Source organism: Hevea brasiliensis, chromosome 15 (genome assembly GCF_030052815.1).
Source record: "Hevea brasiliensis isolate MT/VB/25A 57/8 chromosome 15, ASM3005281v1, whole genome shotgun sequence".
In the NCBI taxonomy this organism is placed as follows: domain Eukaryota; kingdom Viridiplantae; phylum Streptophyta; class Magnoliopsida; order Malpighiales; family Euphorbiaceae; genus Hevea; species Hevea brasiliensis.
Genome location: NC_079507.1, coordinates 1,187,727 through 1,207,776, shown reverse-complemented (window position 1 = coordinate 1,207,776; position 20,050 = coordinate 1,187,727). Strand labels below are relative to the sequence as shown.

The 20,050-nt window shown below is 34.3% G+C and overlaps 1 protein-coding gene across 1 annotated transcript in view; it reads left to right on the top strand.

Annotated features, from left to right (window-relative positions):
* The first annotated feature begins 5,956 nt into the window (after positions 1 to 5,956).
* LOC131173830 (uncharacterized) overlaps positions 5,957 to 20,050 on the top strand; it is a 40,888-nt gene continuing 26,794 nt past the window's right edge. The window contains exon 1 of the mRNA XM_058136372.1: positions 5,957 to 7,159. Within this exon, the coding sequence (XP_057992355.1) occupies positions 5,957 to 7,159 (1,203 nt within the window). The remainder of the gene's footprint in view (positions 7,160 to 20,050) is intronic.

Here is a 20,050-nt window from a genome sequence, read left to right as displayed (position 1 = left end):
TATATATCAGTGAGATAGTTAGACTGCATGGAATCCCACTTTCCATCAGATCTGATCGAGACCCAAGGTTTACATCGAGATTTTGGAAGAAGTTGCATGAATCCTTGGGTACACAACTCCACTTCAGCACAACTTTCCATCCTCATACGGATGGGTAATCAGAAAGAGTAATCCAGGTAAACAATTGAAACCAATTGAACTAACACAAATATTGAACTGAAATGATAATAATAACATGAAATATATGTCAGGTCTTTGAGGATATGCTGAGAAGTTGTGTCATTGAATTTGAGGGAAGTTGGGATAGATACATCCCACTGGCAGAATTTGCATACAACAATAGCTACCAAGCTAGCATCCAAATGGCCCCGTATGAAGCGCTGTATGGGAGGAAATGTAGAACTCCAGTGTGCTGGACTAAATTGGGTGAAGATAAATTGGTAGGGCCAGACCTGGTGAAACAGACTGAGGAGAAGGTAAAACTAGTCAAAGCCAATCTGAAGGTTGCCTCAGATAGACAAAAATCATATGCCAACCTGAAGAGAAAAGAAATAGAATATGCGGTTGGTGACAAAGTGTTCCTCAAGGTGTCACCATAGAAGAAGGTACTGAGGTTTGGAAGAAAAGGTAAGTTAAGCCCTAGGTTCATTGGCCCATATGAAGTCATTGAACGTGTGGGTCCAGTGGCCTAGAGGCTAGCTTTACCACCAGAGCTGGACAAGATCTACAATATGTTCCACGTATCTATGCTAAGAAGATACCGCTCAGATCCTTCACATGTCATCTCCATGGAAGAAATTGAAGTACAACCGGATTTGACATATGAAGAAGAACCCATACGGATCCTGGCTCGGGAAGTGAAAGAGTTCAGGAATAAGCAGATTCCACTGGTGAAAGTGCTTTGGAGGCACCACAACACCGAGGAGGAAACTTGGGAAAGTGAAGAGACGATGAGGCAACAGTTCCCTCAACTGTTTTCATCAGGTAAATTTCAAGGACGAAATTTTTATTAGAGGGGAAGAGTTGTAACACCCTCCCTGTAGCAACTCCGTACATTCTACTGTTCCGGTGACTGGTGTCTGTCTGGACAGCTAGAACGTCTGGAAAAATATTTAAACTAAAGTGAAGAACTATAATTAACTCAAATATTAACAAGAAAAATTTAGAAAAAAAAATTTAGAAATAAAATACAACCAAGTTAAATGAGCCAGTGCCTTAACGATGGGTAACCTAGTGGGAAGTTGCAGTTCTCGCAACTAGGAGCTCTAGGCCCTGGAGAAAATTTATAAAATAATTTTTAAGACTCTAGAGAAGGGTCATTGAGGTTTCTATGGCATTAGAATGCTAAGAAAATACTTAGAAAAATTTTTCAGTCGGTACAAACAATTTTAGTCTGTTAAGCCAAACGGAGGGCATTTTGGTCATTTCGCCTTCAGAGGTGATTTTTGGCCGACTTGTCCAGTTAAGTAAATAATTATTATGACACAAAATATGAATAAATATTGCTAAAAATTAAATTGAAAATAAGTAGAGAAGAAAAGAATAGGAAATGAGATAAAAGGCCCATTTATGACATCATTATGATGTCATTAGCAAATTCCACCAATCACATTTAACAAACATTTAAATTAACTAGTAAAAAGGGAAAAGAATATAACAAAAAAATAAAATCAAAGTCAGCAGCCATCTCCTTCTCCAAACAGCCGTTTCCCTCTCCTCCCACCCAAACCTCCATTAAAAACACTCCAAAGCTTCATTAGCTCACCAAATTTCACTTGAAACCTTAACTTAGCTTCACAAAAAATTAACCTAGCAACTTGAACAACCTCTAGGCAGCCAAAAGAGGAAGAAAAAAAGAAGTTTGGGTAGCTTGAAATTCTGCTCCATTCAAGGTTAGTGTCCAATTCTTGTTCCTTTTGCTTTAATTCATGTTCAATGGCATGAATGGTGTAGGAATTATAAGAAAATAACACAAAAATGTGAGTATGTGCACCTTACAAATTTCAGCAGCTAGGGTTAGTTAGGGTTTGATGATTTTGCTTGATAGCAAAATAGTTATGTGCAGCCTTTGATAGTGGATGGGTGATTGAACATAGTTAAGTAGGTGAAATGCAAGATTTGTGCATGTATGAACATGAAAAAAAATTGGACACTTGAACAATTTTAGGGTTTGCTCATGTGACGGTTCATTAACCTTGTAATGGCCAATTAGTGACCATTTGAATGTGTATGATGAGGAAATGAAGTGAGTTAAGGCTTGGCAATTGTGTATGGGTGAGCTGCCTTGGCTGACCTGCAGGATTGAGCATGAGTCCAGCAGGTTTGTGCAGCTATATATGGAGTTGTAGAGGTTTAATTGGTGTAAGGCTAATTAGACATGAAACCAGACATATAATGGCACAACTTTAGTGTAGAAACCCTGCCCAGAAAACCAAACCAAATTGACCTAAAAATTGCCCAAATCTGGGTGACTTGCATTCTACCTGGGCAAAATGACCAAATGAATAGTGTCCATTCATTTGGTCATAACTCAGTGTAAAAAGGTCCAATTGACCTGAAATTTTACCAGAAAAAAGCTGAGACATATACCTACAACTTTCATGAAGAACATAAATCCAAATTTTGACCATAACTTAGTCAAATTGCCAACCAAACTTAGATTATCAAATCTGGCAGAACCAGTTTTGCCCAAAATTTTGGATTCTGTCTAATTCGGCCAGTTATGGTGTTTAGGCCATAACTTGAGATACAAAACTCCAAATGGAGTGATTCAAAAAAGGAAATGTAACTAAACAAAATAAAAAACAACTTTCATGAAGACAATTTTGCCAAATTCCTATTGTAAAAATGACCAATTGAATAGTAAACACAAGGCTTGAAATCTGAAAATTTTGAACAACTAGCACTAAGCTTAGAAATGGTATTGGCAACCAATACCAACAATTTTAGAATGCAAAATGTGGGATGTTGGGAGTATTAGAACCAATGTACCTATTTTCTATGCAAAAGTCAACATTTTAGTTGACTAATGAAATGAATAGTAACACCTAAACTTAAATTTCAAGAATTGTACAATTTAAAAGTGTAACATGCCCTAGTACACCTAGCAAGATTGGTTTGGATAGGTTGGCATGCCAATAGGGTTCAGTTAGCAGTACTGCATATGGCATTATGCTATTTTGTGATTTCATGGCTTTTAGCCATTCTGAAATTATGTTGATACTTGGCCTTGTGCCTAATGTTATCACAGTTTATTAGCTGTTTTGTTGCACGCCGGGAGATACATATGTGACCGATGGTATGACGGCCCGAGGTACTTGATACCCAGTGCCAGTTTACCCGTTTATCCAGTCCAATCATCCAGTATAGGTTACTTGGGCAACCAAAAATGAAAGTGGATAAATTTAATGAAATAATGAATATAACAAGTACAAAATAAATATGACTACAAATAATTATTGAAAAATTATCTGCATAAGACATCAGAACATGCACTACATATTTGCTTTATGTTATTTCTTTTTATTTTATTATTGGCACCACTAAGTATTATTGCTTAGCGCGTTGCTTTTTGCCACGCATAGGTTCTGGAGAGACCGACCGAGAGCCCAGTAGACCACAGATTGGGTGAGGACACAGATCTGCTTAGAGTCAGAGTCACCTCTCTTCTACAGTGCATCAGTGGTAGGACCTTTAGGTCCCTTTTGAAATTATATTTTTTGCATTTTGTAATAGGTAGTAGTTTGAGATTTGTGAACTATGAACTCATGTAAACTTATGTAATGATATGTTGATGTACATATTTTGTAAAGATTTTGTTAATTAATATAATTTGAGAATAACTTCAAGAAATTTTAGTTGATTTTGAATTTAAATGAAATTGTGGATTAATGTTGAGAACTTGAGATGATTGTTATTGTTGAAAAATATTGAGGTGTTGTTTATGAAATGGAGTGTGGGATTGATTGAAAATTTTGAAAGTGTTTTTCACAGGTTCCGAAGAACTGTTTTCTCCATTTTTAGCCGGCACTCTGCTGGATTTTCTATAAAATTTGAGGAACCTCAAATAAATTTATAATTTCAATAAATGACTTAAATGAATTATATTTCACAAATTGTGCTTCATAACTATTAAAAAAAATAAATTCAGGTTGAATAAAAATGATTAGAATAAAATAAGGTGTTCCGGTACACCGTGTGGCATATCTTACTCGGCTACACTGTTGTCGGGTAAGGGGTGTCACACTCTGCCTGAGATTAAGCTCTTTTTGAATGAAGATGTACTGGAAACTTTTATGGTCTATGAAGATTTCATATTTAGCCCCATATAGATAGTGTTTCCACATCTTTAGGGCAAAGACTATAGCTGCCATTTTTAATTCATGAGTGGAATAGTTAACTTCATGCTTCTTCAACTGCCTGGAAACATAAGTGTTGGACCTAGGTGTCTTAACCCATGTTTTGATGATAATAAATAATTAGTGTGCTACTAATATACTTTGGAAGTGTTTGTGTTTAGTTTATAGGCCATAGACTCAAAATTGTCAAATTGCTTCAAATCAAGGTTAAGGAAGAGCAACATAAGGAAGCAAATATTTATGAGAACCTACAATGTAACTTTTATTTATTTTATATCTAGTAAATCTTATTTTATTAATTGTGTTGGCTCAAGTCTAGGTGGTACTAAGAATATCTTGTTCAACTTAGTTTTTACCTAATTTTTTATCAAGGAAAAATTAAATAAATTTTTCAAAAATGCAAAATTAATTTTGAAAAGTATTTTAGTTGCAAAATACATTGAATTAGCTTTCCAATGGTTCAAACGGATCAAAAATCCGAGTTCAGATCAAAAAGTTATGAGTTTTTTAAACTCTTAATTTCCTAATGTCTTTACTTATAACTTTTTCTTGATCAAGGGGGACTAAAATGAAATTTTTACATTTGAGAAATGCAAATTTGTTTTTGAAAGTGTTTTCATTGAAAATTTTATCAAATTAGCTTTCCAGCGGTTCAAATGGATTGAAAATCCGAGTTTCGATAAAAAAAGTTATGCATTTCTGAAGCCTAAGTGTCCTTTTGACACTTTCTGTCTAGAGAGCACTTCGGCAGCCAAAAGTGGGAAGTTCAACTGCCAAAGTTCACTCTTTAAATCATGGTTTTTGAGTGTTAAAAGTCATTTTATCCAGAGAGCACTCCGGCAGTCGAAAGTAGGAATTTCAACAGCCGAAAGTGACTTTTCAAAAGCTTTTTTTGGCGCTTTAACCTTTGGCAGCCAAAGTAAATAACTCCGGCAGTCAAACCCGGATTTTCGAAACTCGATAAAATAGAGCTTTGGGTGGTTGAATGGCTAGTTTTGCATTTATGCACCCCCAATAGCTATTTTCTTGCAAAAACTATAAATAGGCACCATTTTTTACTGGAAATGAGTTTAGACAACAACAATCTTTTGGAAATTTATTGTGTTCTAAAGATTTTTTTTTTATTCTCTCTCTCTAGAACTTGAGCTACTATAGTTAATGTTGAGAACTTGATATTTGAGTTGTAAATTTCATTATTCTGAGAGTTCCTTCAAAGTTATTGTGAGCACTTATTGTAATTTTGAGTGTGATAGAACTTTAAATAGCTCTTGAGTGTAAAGGGATTTGTAAAAGAGCAAGGGTTTGCTCTTGTGGTGATTGTAAGGGGTTTATTCTTCACCCAAAGAAGAATTTTAGTAGAGTTAACTCTCAAGGAGGGCCTTAAGGAGAGGATGTAGGCTTGGGATAGCCAAACCTCTATAAATCTCTTATGTTATCATTCTTCCATTTCTCTTCTTTGTGTTTAAATTTCTTTTAATCTTTAATTTTGCAATTAGAACCCAATTCAGCCCCTCCTTTTGGGTTGCTACAAGGGACAACAAGTGGTATCAGAGCAAGTCTCCATTTTACAAGATTTAATCATCTTGGAGTAAAGATTAATGGCAACCCTCAATGCACAAGAAGGTCAATTAGTGTTAAGACCTCCTTTCTTTGATGGTAATGACTTCTTGTATTGGAAAAATAAGATGTATTATTTCCTTAAATCAGAAGGGGTTGACTTGTGGGATGTTGTAGAAAATGGGCTATTCACCCCAACTAAAATTGTTGATGGTGTGCATGTAGCTAAGCCTAAGGGTGAATGGAGTGAGCAAGAGAAAAGAAGAGTGGTTTTAAATGATAAGGCTATTCATGTTCTATTTTGTTTATTAAGTAGAAGTGAATATAATAAAGTGTGTATGAAGTCTACTGCAAAAGAAATTTGGGATACTTTAGTGGTTACTCATCAGGGTACTAGTCAAGTAAAGGAGAATAAGATGGATTCCCTTATCTACCAATATGAATTGTTCAAGATGAAGTCAGATGAAACCATAAGTGAAATGTATGATAGATTTGTGGAGATTATAGGAGGAATTAAATCTCTTGGGAAGACATTCACAAATGAGGAGCTAGTAAAGAAGATTTTAAGAAGTCTTCCTAAGGAGTGGCTACCTAAAGTAACTTCACTCAAGGATTCCAGGGACTTGAGCAAGGTACAACTTGATGAGCTCTTAGGAAATCTCATTGACTATGAGATAACCCTCAAAAGAGAGCAAGTGGAGGAACCTAACAAAGCCAAAAAGACCATTGCCTTCAAAGTATCTTCCGAAAACTCAAGTGATGAAGATAATGAGTTTGATGAGGAAGAATTGGCTCTAATGACAAGGAGAATAAGGAAGATGCTCTTCCAAAACAAGAAGTTCATCCCAAAGAGGAACTTCAAGAAGGACAAGGGAGAAAGTAGCAAGAGGGATCCTCCCATATGCTTTGAATGCAACAAACTGGGTCAAATTAGAATGGATTGTCCCAAATTGAAGAAGCATTTCAAGAAGTTCAAAAAGAAGGCACTTAAAGCAACATGGGATGAATCAAGTGACTCCGAAGATAAGGAGATTGGTGATCAAGTTGCCCAAATGTGCTTCATGGCAATGGAGGAAAGCTCCAATAAGGTAACTTTAAATGATGATGTTGTTCAATTTTCTTATAATGAACTAGTTAATGCTCTTAAAGTTATGAATGATGAACTAGAATTAAGTCATAAGAGAAATAAACTTTTGAAAAGTGAACTTGCTAGTTTAAGGAAGGAGAATGAGACCTCATCTGAGGTTGATAAACCTTTGGATAGTAATGTGCAAAAATCCTTAGATGAGCTTTCATTAGAAAATGAGAAGTTGAAAAATGAAAATTTTAAACTAAAAACTTCTCTTTCCAAATTTGCTAAAGGAAAGGACAAACTTGATGCAATTTTGGACTCTCAAAGGTCTCCTAGCATCAAGTATGGACTTGGCTATAGTAAATTTACCCAAGCACTGTTACACCCTCACTTTAGCTAGTCTGTGCATTCAACTGTTCCGGTAACCAATGGCTGTCCGGAGAGTCGGAATGTCTGGAACTATAATTAGACTAGAGTGAGGAGTTATAAATAATTCAAATAAGTATAAGAAAAATTACGGAAAAATTTTAAAAATAAAATACAATGAAGTTAAATGAGTCGGTGCCCCGATGATGGGTGACCCTAACGGGAAGTTGCTGTCTTCACAGCTGGTAGCCCTAAACCCGAGGAAAATCCCGTGAAATAATTTCTGGGATGCCAGAGAAGAGTTACAGTGCCCTAGGTAGCATTAGAATGCCAAGAAAAGGTTAGGATAATTTTTAAGATCGATACAAATAGTTTTAGTTCAATAAGCTAAATGAAGGGCATTTTGGTCATTTCGCCTTTAGAGACGATTTTTGACCAACTTGTCCAATTGAGTTAATAAATTATATGACATAAAATGTGAATAAAAATTGCTAAAAGTTAAATTAAAAATGAGTAGAAAAGGGAAGAAAAGGAAATGAAATTTAAAAAGTTAATTATTGCATAAGCCTAACATAAGCATGATGTCATAAATAAACAAATTAAAATTCTAACCAATAGGAATTAAACAAACATTTTAAAGGGATAAAAACAAGTTAATTGGACCAAAAATTTACTTCATCTTCCTCTTTTCCCTTCTTGGCCAAAAATCTCCTCTCTCTCTCCATGAAAATTTTTCTTTCATTTCTCTTCCATTCTCATGATTCACACCACTAAACCCTAAATTGCCTTCATTAAAACTTGTTTACACCTCTTAGGAAAGTGTTTGGCTGCCAAGAAAAGCCAAGAATGTGAAGGAAAATTGAAGATTGGATGAGGGAAAATTCTGCTCACAAGGTTAGTGCACTATCCAAGTCTTCTCTCTTCTATAAGTGTTGTAAGTATGCTAAACTAAGTTGAAATCTTATGGAATTGAAAGAATATGAGGAGGAATTGAAAGATCAATTTTTGGCAGCCATGAGAGGATTAGGGTTTTGAAGGTTTAGTTGCAATTAAACTTGTAGATTAATGTTAATTGATGTGTATATTGAATTAGATGATGTTGTCTATGTGTTGCATGAGATTTACAAAAGTTATTAGGGTTTAGTATGGAAATTGGGAATTTGATGATATGTTAATAAATTGATTTTGTTGAGATCAGTTATGGACTATTCGAAGTGTATGGAATGTGATTTGAGGTTGGTAGTAGTGTGGTGTTTATGCAGGATTTCCTGGACCTTGAGTCCAGTGTGGTTTTTAGGCCATAAGTAGAGTTGTGTTACTTCAATTAGTGTGAGACCAATTGGAGATGAAACCTAAGACAAATTTGACACAACTTGATGAAGCAGCCTTGCCTAGAAAATAGGCTTAGGATGACCTAAAAATTGGCCAAATCTAGGTAATCAATTCTAGACCTGGTAAAAGTGACCAAATGAACAGTGTTTGTTCATTTGGCCATAACTCAATGTAGAAATTTCTAATTGACCTAAATTTTATATCAATGGAAATCTTAGACAATTTAGAACAACTTTCATGAATAATGCAATCCCAAATTCTGACCATAATCTATCCGAAATGCTAGCCAAAATTAGGACCCCTAACCTGCCAGAACCAGTTTTGCCCAGAAATTCTGGATACTAACCAACTCGGCCAGTTATGGTTAAAAGGCCATAACTTGAGCTAAAAAACTCCAAATGGAGTGATTCTAAAAGGGGATTAAAGAAGACACATAAAGGAACAACTTTCATAAAGAAAGGTTTGTCAAATTTTTACTGTAACCAGGTCCAATGAAATAGTGAATTTGGACCTCAAATTCTGAAAATTTGAAATAAAACCTAGGAGGCTAGGAAATGAGTTTGGCAATCAATGCCAACAAAAATAAAATGCAAATGTGATATCTTGGTGAACTTAGGCTTAAAAAATCTATTATGAATTAAAAAGTCAACCTTTGAAGGGAAATGGTCAAGTAAATAGTAACCCCAATGATATAGGAAATGGTATAGTAAATTAGAAAAACTATTCGGATGGTTAAAATAGATAATGTGATTAATGAATTTAAATTCTTGAAGTTAAGTGACTCTAGGATTTAAGGAAAATTTTATAACACCCCTACATGCATAGTCCTTGTAACACCCTCACTGTAGCCATTCCATACGTTCTACTATTCAGGTGATCGGTGTCGGTCCTGACAGCTAGAACATCTGGAAAAATATTTAAACTAGAGTGAGGAGTCCTAAGTAACTCAAATAATAATAAGAAAAATTTAGAAAAAATTTTAGAAATAAAATACAACCAAGTTAAATGAGCCGGTGCCCTAGCGATGGGTAACTTAGTGGGAAGTCATGGTCTTCGCAGCTAGGAGCCCTAAAATTGAGAGAAAATTCATGAAATAATTTTTGGGATTCTAGAGAAAAGTCATTGAGGTTTCTATTGCATTAGAATGCCAAGAAAATGCTTAGAAAAATTTTTCGATCGGTACAGATGATGTTGGCTCAATAAGCTAAACGGAGGGCATTTTGGTCATTTCATCTTCAGGGATGGTTTTTGACCGACTTGTCCAATTAAGTAAATAATTATTATGACATAAAATGTGAATAAATATTGTTAAAAATTTAATTAAAAATGAGTAGAAAAGAAAAGAAAATAAAAATAAAGTAAAAGGCATAATTATGACATAAGCATGATGTAACTAAAAGCCTACACCAATCACATTTAAACAACCACTTAATTAACTAATAAAAAGTGATAATTGAGACTAAAAAAAATAAAAATACAATCTGCCTTCTTCCTTATCTCAAACCAGCCATTTACCTCCCATAACCCAACCTCCATTAAAAGCTTCATCAAGCTTCACACCCCACTCAATCTCACCATAAACCCACTCAAGCTCTTCACAAAAAAATTGATCTTGCATCTTGAACAACTTGTAACCAGCAAAAAGAAAGGGAAAAAAGAGAAGATTTAGAGCTCTTGAAAACTGCTACAAGAGGTAAGTGCTCTTAACTTCAAGATTTAGTGTTTGAATTGTGTGGATTAATTGAATTGAGTTGTAAATATGAAGAAAAATTGAAGAAATCATGGGTTATGGCTGAAAAGGAAATTTGGCCAGCTTGGAAGCAAGGGGAATTTCTATGTTTTATTTAGTTTAAACTTACCTCCTAATGCTATTTAACATGTATATGCATGAATTTTTAATGGGAGTAGCATGTGTTGCAAGATTAAGAGAATTGGAGAATTAGGGTTTAGGGGTAATTAGAGTTTTGTTCAACTGAGGGTGAATCAGTGTTCTAAGGGTCACTTATTGACCATTTGAGATGAATTGACTTTGATTTAGACTGAAATGTGGCATTGGATTAGGAATTGGTATGCTGCCCTTTGTGATCAATTCTGGACTCTATGAGTCCAGTGTGTTCATGGGGTTATATCTTAAGCTATGTTGCCCCAATTGGTACAAGAGTAATTGGAGGTGATATATGGACACATAATGCAACATTTTTTGTGGAGAAACCCTGCCCAGAAAACCCACCTAAGTTGACCTAAAAATTGCTTCAATCCGGGTAACACATAAGCTGTCCCTGGAAAATGACCAAATAAACAGTGTTCATTCATTTGGTCATAGCTCAATGTAGAAAAGTCCAATTGACTTGAATTTTTACCAGTAGAAAGCTGAGACATAGCCCTACAACTTTTATGAAGAAACCAAACCCAAATTTTGACCATAATATGTCCAAAAATTGACCTGTAGTCAGTGTACAAAAACTATAGAATTGATTCTGCTCATAATTTCTGGAAAAATTGCAATCCGGCTAGTTATGGTGTTTAGGCCATAACTTGAGCTACAAAACTCAAATGGAGTGATTCAAAAAAAGAAATGTAACTAGACACAATAAGGAACAACTTTGATGTAGAACATTTGGCTAAATTCTCACTGTAGAATGGCCTAATGGAACAGTAAACTCTAGCACCCAAAACTAAAATTTCTGATTTATTTTCCATTGGTTAGAAGTGTTGATTGGCAACTAATGCCAACACATTTGAGAATCAAAATGTGGCAAATCTATGTGATTAAAACTCATATAACTATTATATATGAGAAAGTCAATATTTTGACTTAAATGAACAAATGAATAGTAACCTTACATGTTAAGTACAAATATTCAAGAAATGACTTGTAATATGCCCTAGTAGGCCTAATATGATTGGTTTGGATAGGTTGGCATGCCAATAGGGTTCTGATAGCAGTACTATGTATGATGTATGGCTTCATGCCATTCTGTGATATGATAGCCTATGGCTATACTGATTATGATGTTATACTTGACTTTATGCCTTATTGCTTTTATGGCTTATTAGCCATTCTGCCTGCACACCAGGAGACACATTGTGACCGATGGTGTGACGGCCCAAGGTACCTGGTACCCAGTGCTAGTTTACCCGTTTATCCAGTCCGGTCAATTTGTATAGGTTACTTGGGCATGAAAAAGTATAATTGTAATTGAATTGATTATTAAAGAAAATAAGGAAATTAAATATCAAGATAAAGAACAAGAATGGTTACAATAAAATAAAGAAGCTCAAAATCATCAAGAAAATGATTAATAAAATGCTAGAAGGAGTTAATATCATAAAATGTAATTAGCCTTCGACTAAACAATAAGTTAGTAATTATTCATTTCTTATAAACACAATAACTAGGAAATTTTTACTTTTATTTGCATACTATATTTTCTTGTATTATTAGCACCACTAAGCTTTATGCTTAGCGTGTCACTTTTGCAATGCGTAGGTACTGAAGATTTGAACAGAGAGTCCCGTAGACCACCGACTGGGTGAGGCCATTCACAGTTCTGCATAGTATTCGTGTCACCTTACAGACTACAGTGCATTGGTAGGACACTAGGTCTCATTTTGGTATTTTGGTACTGTTTGTATTTTGTAATTAAACTTTTATTTTCTCATGTATAAATTGAAACTCATGTAATATATTTTAGTATTAATGCAAATATTTGTAATTTGTGTTTGTTAATGAAAATTTAGTATTTATTGATGATTTGAACATGATTATCATGTGAAATGAATGAATGTCAAATAGAAGAAGTTGTGAGAAATGATTGAGAATATTGAGATTATGTTGATACAAATGGAGTTTAAGAATGATTGAAAATGTATTGGAAGTGTTTTTCATAGGTTTCGAAGAACTGTTTTATCCATTTTTAGCCGGTACTCCGCTGGATTTTCTATAAAATTTTTGGAACCCCAAATGAATTTATAATTTCAATAAATGACTTAAATGAGTTAAATTTCACAAATTTCACTTCATATCCTTGAAGAAATAAATGAAGGAAGGATAAAAATGATTGAAATAAAATATGATGTTCCGGTACACTGTGTGGCATATCTTGCTCGGCTACACTGTAGACAGGTAAGGGGTGTCACAGTCCTGTGCAAATCACTGTTCCGGTGACCGGTATCAGTCCGGACAATTAAGAGGATTACAATCATATTTAAGTCACCTAGAAAAGCTCTAAATAAAAATTAGTAGTGATTATCAGAAGTTTAAATACAGATTAGAAAAATGGAACATAAAAGGTTAAATGAGTCGGGGGTCACAACGATGGGTGACTGCACTGGGAAGTGATTACGAGATCAATCAAAACCCTAATTTCGTACGGGACATTGTGACACCGCAGTCCTAAGAAAAATTGCGAAGCTAGGGGAAATGTGAAAAACACAGAAAAAGGTTAAGAACTAGATCAAATAATTAGGTTAGGGTTCCAGAAGAAATACTGAATTATTAGTAAACTGGATCAGACCGACGAGGGGTAAATTGGTCAATTCACCCCTAGAGATGACTCATGACCTATGTAATACCCTAGGCAAATCCCACATCAGCAAAACACGGGAGACATGCTGGGTTTATAAGTTAGTGGTTCGTAACCCCTAGTGACGCGTTTTAAAACCGCGAGGGCTTTGGCCCAGAGCAGACAATATCACTAGTGGGCCGGGCCATTACATTTGTGGTATCAGAGCTGCTCCGCGTGTAACCTTGAGCGATGGTGGGGCAAACCTCAGCGAGGACGCTGAGTCCCATAAGGGGGGTGGATTGTAACACCCTAGGCAAATCCCACATCGGCAAAACATGGGAGAGATGCTGGGTTTATAAGTTGGTGGTTCGTAACCCCTAGTGATGCGTTTTAAAACCGTGAGGGCTTCAGCCCAGAGCGGACAATATCACTAATGGGCTGGGCCATCTCCCGTGTTTTGCCGATCTGGGATTTGCCTAGGGTGTTACAACCTAACTGTCTAATAAAATCTAAAAAATAAAAATTTTGAAATGCAGATTTAAATTAAAAATTTTGAAATGCAGATTTAAATTAAAGAACCATGAAAAAATAAAGGAAAAAGAAAAAGAAAAGCAAATGGAATTATAACATCACAAGAATGACATAAGCAATGACATCAAAAAAATGAATTTCCATTTAATTAATTTTTGACCAAGTCAATTTTAAAAGATAAATACACATAAAATAACAAATTAAAAGAAAAAAAATCAATTGGGTCTTCTTCTTCATTCCTTGCCGCCCCATCTCTCCCATCTCTCTCCCATTTCTTTCCACCATTAACAACCATCTCAAGCTTTTAAAAGCTTGATTTTATTCTATACATGCCCTAGCTCCCTTAAGTAAATTTTATTCTTGGATCTTGGCAAGCATCTTATGAATAAAAAGGAAGAAGAAAGTGGAAGAATTGAAGCTTTGGGAAGACTTCCTTAAAGGTTAGTCAAGAATCCCCTCATTTCTCCTTATATTCATGAATTTGCACTTGAAGTGAGCTAAAATTGATGAAAATAAAATAAAAACAACATATTGAGGAACATAGTGAAATTCGGCCAGCTTAGAGATAACTAGAAATTGATGGATTTTGATACAATTAAAAAGGTAGGCAAGCTTGATTGAAGGTGTAGTTGAGGTTTATATAGTTTAATTGCATGAATAGAGCAAATTAGAAAATTATGATTCTTGATTCTTGACCCTTAAGGTTTCTTTTGGGGGGGGGGGGGGGGGGAATTGAGAATTTGGTAAATTAATATACTTTGACCTAAGTGAGGTTTAAAATGGTCAATTGGGACCAATTGAGATATGTTGGAGTGATTAGAATTGCAATGAAATACGGATTGGTGAGGGGTCATTACTGGACAGCCTGACCTAGGACCTTTTCAGGACCAAAACTGTAATTCTGCCATCCCAATTCGTGTGAGGCCAATTGGATATAAAAGTAGACACATAATGCCACAAGTTTTGTGTAGAAACCCTGCCCTGAAATGGACTATAAGTTAGTGAACAATTAGGACAAACCCGGAATTGGCATACTGCCATTGTACAAAAATGACCAAATGGACAGTATTTGTTCATTTGGCTATAACTTGGTCTAGGCAAGTCCAAATGACCTGATTTTTGAACCTTTAGAAAGCTATGACATAGTACTACAACTTTCATGGAGAGCACCAACCCAAATTCTGCCCATAACCAAGTCATTTTGCCACCCAAATTTGGTTGCCCAAAACTGCCAAAACCAGAAATTACCCAGAATTTCTAGGTTTGGACCAATCCGGTCAGCCTTAGAAAAATAGGCATAACTTGGGCTACAAAACTCCAAATAGAGTGATTCCAAAATGGAATTAAAGCTAAGACAATAAAGAACAATTTTGATGAAGGACACTTAGCCAAATTTCCACAGTAACCAGACTAATGGAATAGTAAAAAACAGTGAATCAAAACTGAAATTTTGGATTTGCACCTAGGGAAATTAGAAATTGAATTGGCAATCAATGCCAACAAAATTGACACCCAAAATGTGGTATATGAGTGCAATTAGAATTAATAAACCTATTAAGTATGGAAAAGTCAACATTTTGAGTTGAATAGTACCATGAATAGTACCATTATACACAAAAATGTGAAAGACCCAAAATTATAAACCGTAATAGGTAGGATAAATCTGAAAAGAAATTGTTGGAATTTAAGTATTAAAAATGGATACTGAATCACTTTAAATTTATGTGTTTCAGTTAAAAAGGGATCTTCAAAGGAGAAATAAAAGGTGGAGTAAATTAGTGAACAAGGAGGTTTGTGCACAACTAGTTTTAAAGTGTTCATGTTTTGCATATTTTATTTGATTAAATGATTTTAGTTTCTTTATGTCTTATGTTTACCAATTATTGAAATATGTTATGGTATGAATGAGTTTAGTTTTGGAAAATGAAATTAATTATGATTTTATTTTGGTATGAATTGAATGAAACTGGCTTCGAAAAAATTTTGATTGAAATACGTTTACATGGTTTACATGGAAATTTTGATTTGAATAATGGTTTATCCTTAACATGGGAAATGGATTAAATATGTTTTGAATTATGATGGGCATAAAAAAATTATTGGGCATTGGAATTGACTTTGAATTGAATTGTATTGTGATTTATGCTAAAAAAAATGACAAAGAGATTTATGATATTGTTTTATATCTCACTATAGATGCATGACTAGGTTATTACCCGTCTCTCTCATTTGTTGAAGAGATAATGGAGTTAGCTTTGTTTTGATTACTATGGTACGTGCACAGGCTTAGATTTTCCTCTTATTAAAGGTTAGATCTAAGTTTTTCATTGACCCTTTCGGAAGTTTCATTATTGTGGCGTGTGCTATGCATGATGATTCGACCTCCCCGACCATGGGGAGTTAGAATCCTGATTCAATCTCCCCAACCATAGGGAGTTAGAATCGCCCCAAAGATGGCCCTTACGAATTAGTCTTGCATAGTTAGTGAGATAAAGAATGGGTTTTAAATAGTAAGAATTGTGGTTTCAAATGGGATTTATGCATAATTGATTTTATTAAAATTAAGATTCGTTTCCATAAATTGCTGGAATTATTTTAAATGTTCAGTTATGATTTGATAAATTGAAATTCTTTAGCAAAGTCATTTTAACAAATGATTTATATTATTGGCAACAAATTTTTTGATTTTTTTTTAGAATTTTGATGAATTTCAAGATTTCCAAATTCTTGCTAAAATTTTGTCAGGGTATTGTATATTATGTTTTAAATTATAATTGTCCACCACTGAGTTCACCACTCAACGATAGCTTTGTATGCAGTAAAAGGTGAAAGTAAAGATAGAGCAGCCAAGTGAGATTTCTGGTAGCTGCGCCTTAAAGACTCATTGGGATTAGCTTTGGGTATATTAGAGGTATATTCTTGTATATTAGATTTTGATGTATGCATGTAATTATATTTATGTAAATTACTTGAGTAGTTGTACAAAAATTCTTGTAATATTATTTTGGTATGTAATGGAATGAAAATTATTGTAATATTAATTTGAGATTTTATTTCCCCTACAAAGTTTTGTTATACCAATTTTAATACCCAATGAATGTGATTATTTAAATTTTTGTATTTTGTGAATGATCAATTATTTCTTTTACATTTAACATTATGAGACTGAAATGAGATGTTTCAGTATTGGTTTAAAATAAATTGCGTTTGATTGCAAACTGAGTTCTTGTATGGAATTGAGATGAAATTGATTTGTATTAGAGTTATGGTTGAGAAAACATATTGGAAGTGTTTTTCCTTTTAGGTTTGAAGAGCTATTTTCTCAAAATACAGCCTGCACTCTGCCGAAATTTGAAAAATTTTTTGTAACACCAGATTTTAATCGAAAAATTGATTTATGACTTAGTGTCAATTAAAGGTTTTTAATACTTGATATAAATTACCCACCAACTTAAAAATGAACGGAAATTGTTTTAAAATCCCTTGTAGTATATTTAATAGGTTACCGGTAGGCAAAGTACGGTAATTCATTAGGTGTACTACGGGATCATGTTATGCTTTATGGAGGAGTAGGGTGTGACATGTTTTGTGGTATCCGAGCAATGGTTTTAATGTAAATTTTGAATTGTGAATTTGAAATATTTTGCCAGTAAATACAACTACTCAAATGTTTGATACATATAGTACATTTACATCATAAATATGAACTAATGGAGAGAAATCTCCTTGTGTAGGTTGTCCCGGGAAATGAAGATTTTGTGAATAGAAATGGAAGAGGGAGGTAAAACAGTAAAACAACCAGTTACAGTTGAGGCACCAAGGGAGGCCTCAGCTTCTCAGAGTGTTAAAGGACCGATTGTACCAGTTCCACCGGTATAAATTACCTCATAAATGGCCCAGCAAATGGCCACTTTCTTTCAGTAAATGGTTGATACTCTGTCAGCTCAAGCTCAAGCACAAATCCAACCCCCATAAGGGTAGGGTGAAATAGAGAAGAGGGAAAAACCTATGGGTCAGAGTTCAAGTAGAAATTTTGGGAAGAAAAAAGAATTTGAGGAGCCCCGAGCTCATGGATATGACAAAGGCCAATCTTCGGGGCAGAGGCCACCAAGATTCAGTCGTTGAACAACCAGAAGTGCCTATTCTGCCCGTATCTGCCGTGTTTGTGGTAAGCTACATGGAGGTAATTGTTATAAGGCCACTGGAGCTTGTTACAATTATGGCGAGCTTGGACATTTTGCTAGGGATTGTACTAGAGCACTTCAATCTACTCTCTGAAGTTCACAGACAGTCAGTCAGGGTCGAGATAGAAATAGAATCGGTACTCCTAGCAATCCTAGCACAGCGAATCAACCTGAATATAGTAGCGCATCAGTCAGAGCATTCACTATGCGCTAAGGAGAAAGAGCATAAACTTCAGATGTAGTTACTGGTAAGTTCTTAATTTTTGAAAGAAACAATTAGTTATTATTTGATCCCAACACTACTTGTTTGTATGTTAGTGTTAGAATTATATGTTTTGTTGCTATTCCTTTATATGGGAATAAATTTTGATGCATTAGTAATTAGTCATTTAAGATAAGGATTACGATAATAAGTGTAATTGAAATTAGTTTTGGAAGAATTTGTCAGCGAAAAGTATTTGCTAGCACACAAGAATTTATAAAGCCAATTGGTTAGCCTATTTAATATAAAGTAAGAGGACCTAAAAGTAAGTTACAGTAATAGAATTGCTCTAGATGAGGGCAAAGATGTTACTGCTAGTAATTGTCAATGTATATGGTAATCAAAATAAGTTTTCGATATTAGTGAATTCGAAAAGAATAAAATGTAGAAAAGTTTGATCTATTGGAATGTATCGTAATAACTACGTAATGTTCTTAATGTTTGTACTGTAAACTGCAGATTACAGTATCGACTTAGGATTATTGTGTAGAGCTACGTACTACTTGATAGTGTACCAAGATAAGAATAGTTACAAACGGCATTTGTTTTGCTAAAGTTATGACAAGATAGAGTTTTCTTATTGGAAATAAGTTTGAAATTCCTATGTAGGGATTTAAAACTCCAAAATTAGAATATCAAAAGGTTATAGTTATAAGATAGCTAGAGTCATTGACTCAGTTATCTAACCCAAACTATGATACGTCAGGAATTGTTATAAGACTAAAGATTTCGATATAGTCATAAATTAAAGATAACATTGATAGAGCAAGGTCATCCGGTCTCGTATATGGGGTTATAATTATTTTGGTATTGTTATGGCTTTTTCACCTAAAGTCTAGTGAAAAATAAGCTATAGAATATCGATAGATAAAAAAAAGGTGTAAATGAAAATTAGAATAATTGGCTCAAATGTAACAAAGAAATGTTACGACTATTAGTAAAAATGTTGACTAGAATAGTTAGAGGACCAAATCAAAGTAATATTGAAGTATAGCGGATTTATTAGGGATGATAAGAGGTGCTAAATCATGACTTGACAGTCAAGTTAAGGAAGAAGATAAGATTGAGGAATAAAATAATTAAAGTTAAGTTGTGGAATGGAAAAAGAAACAAATAGAACAGTAAGAAATGAGTTAAACAAAAGCAAATAAGATAGTGTAAAATGGCACATAGACCGAGATTCGAAATAAAGTTGGCAAGATAACAGTTATGAATCTATGGTTAATGACTAGATAAGTAATTCTAATACAACCATAATGGTCATTCAATAAGAAAACATGAATCGAAATATTAAATAGAACAATAGTAAGAGAAGATTAGTGTTATACATACAAATTAAACGTTGTAGTGGATAGTTAAAAGTCTTACATAGACTCAAAGAAAAGAAGATTATAAGAGAAAAAAAAAACTAAGTTCTCACTTCATAGGATTATATGAAGTCCTAGAAAGAGTGGATCCATTAGCACACAAATTTGCTTACCTCTAAAATTGAAATGAATTCAAACTTAACTTATGACAAGAAGCTCATAAGAAACTTGGCACACGAGGTGAGCAATCGATGAGTAAATATTATTAGTTAAAGTGCTACAGACCATCATTCAGATTATGAGGCTACATGGAAATGTAAGAGAGACATGAGAAAACAATACATACGGATGATTAAGGACAGATAGTGGGCAAAATTTCGAGGTCGAAATTTCTTTTAAGGGGAGGAGAATTATAACACCCCTACATGCATAGTCCTGTGCAAATCACCGTTCCGATGACTGGTGTTTGTCCAAATAATTAAAAGGATTAGAATCATATTTAAGTCACCTAGAAAAGCCCTGAATAAAAATTAGTAGTGATTATCAGAAGGTTAAATACAGATCAGAAAAATA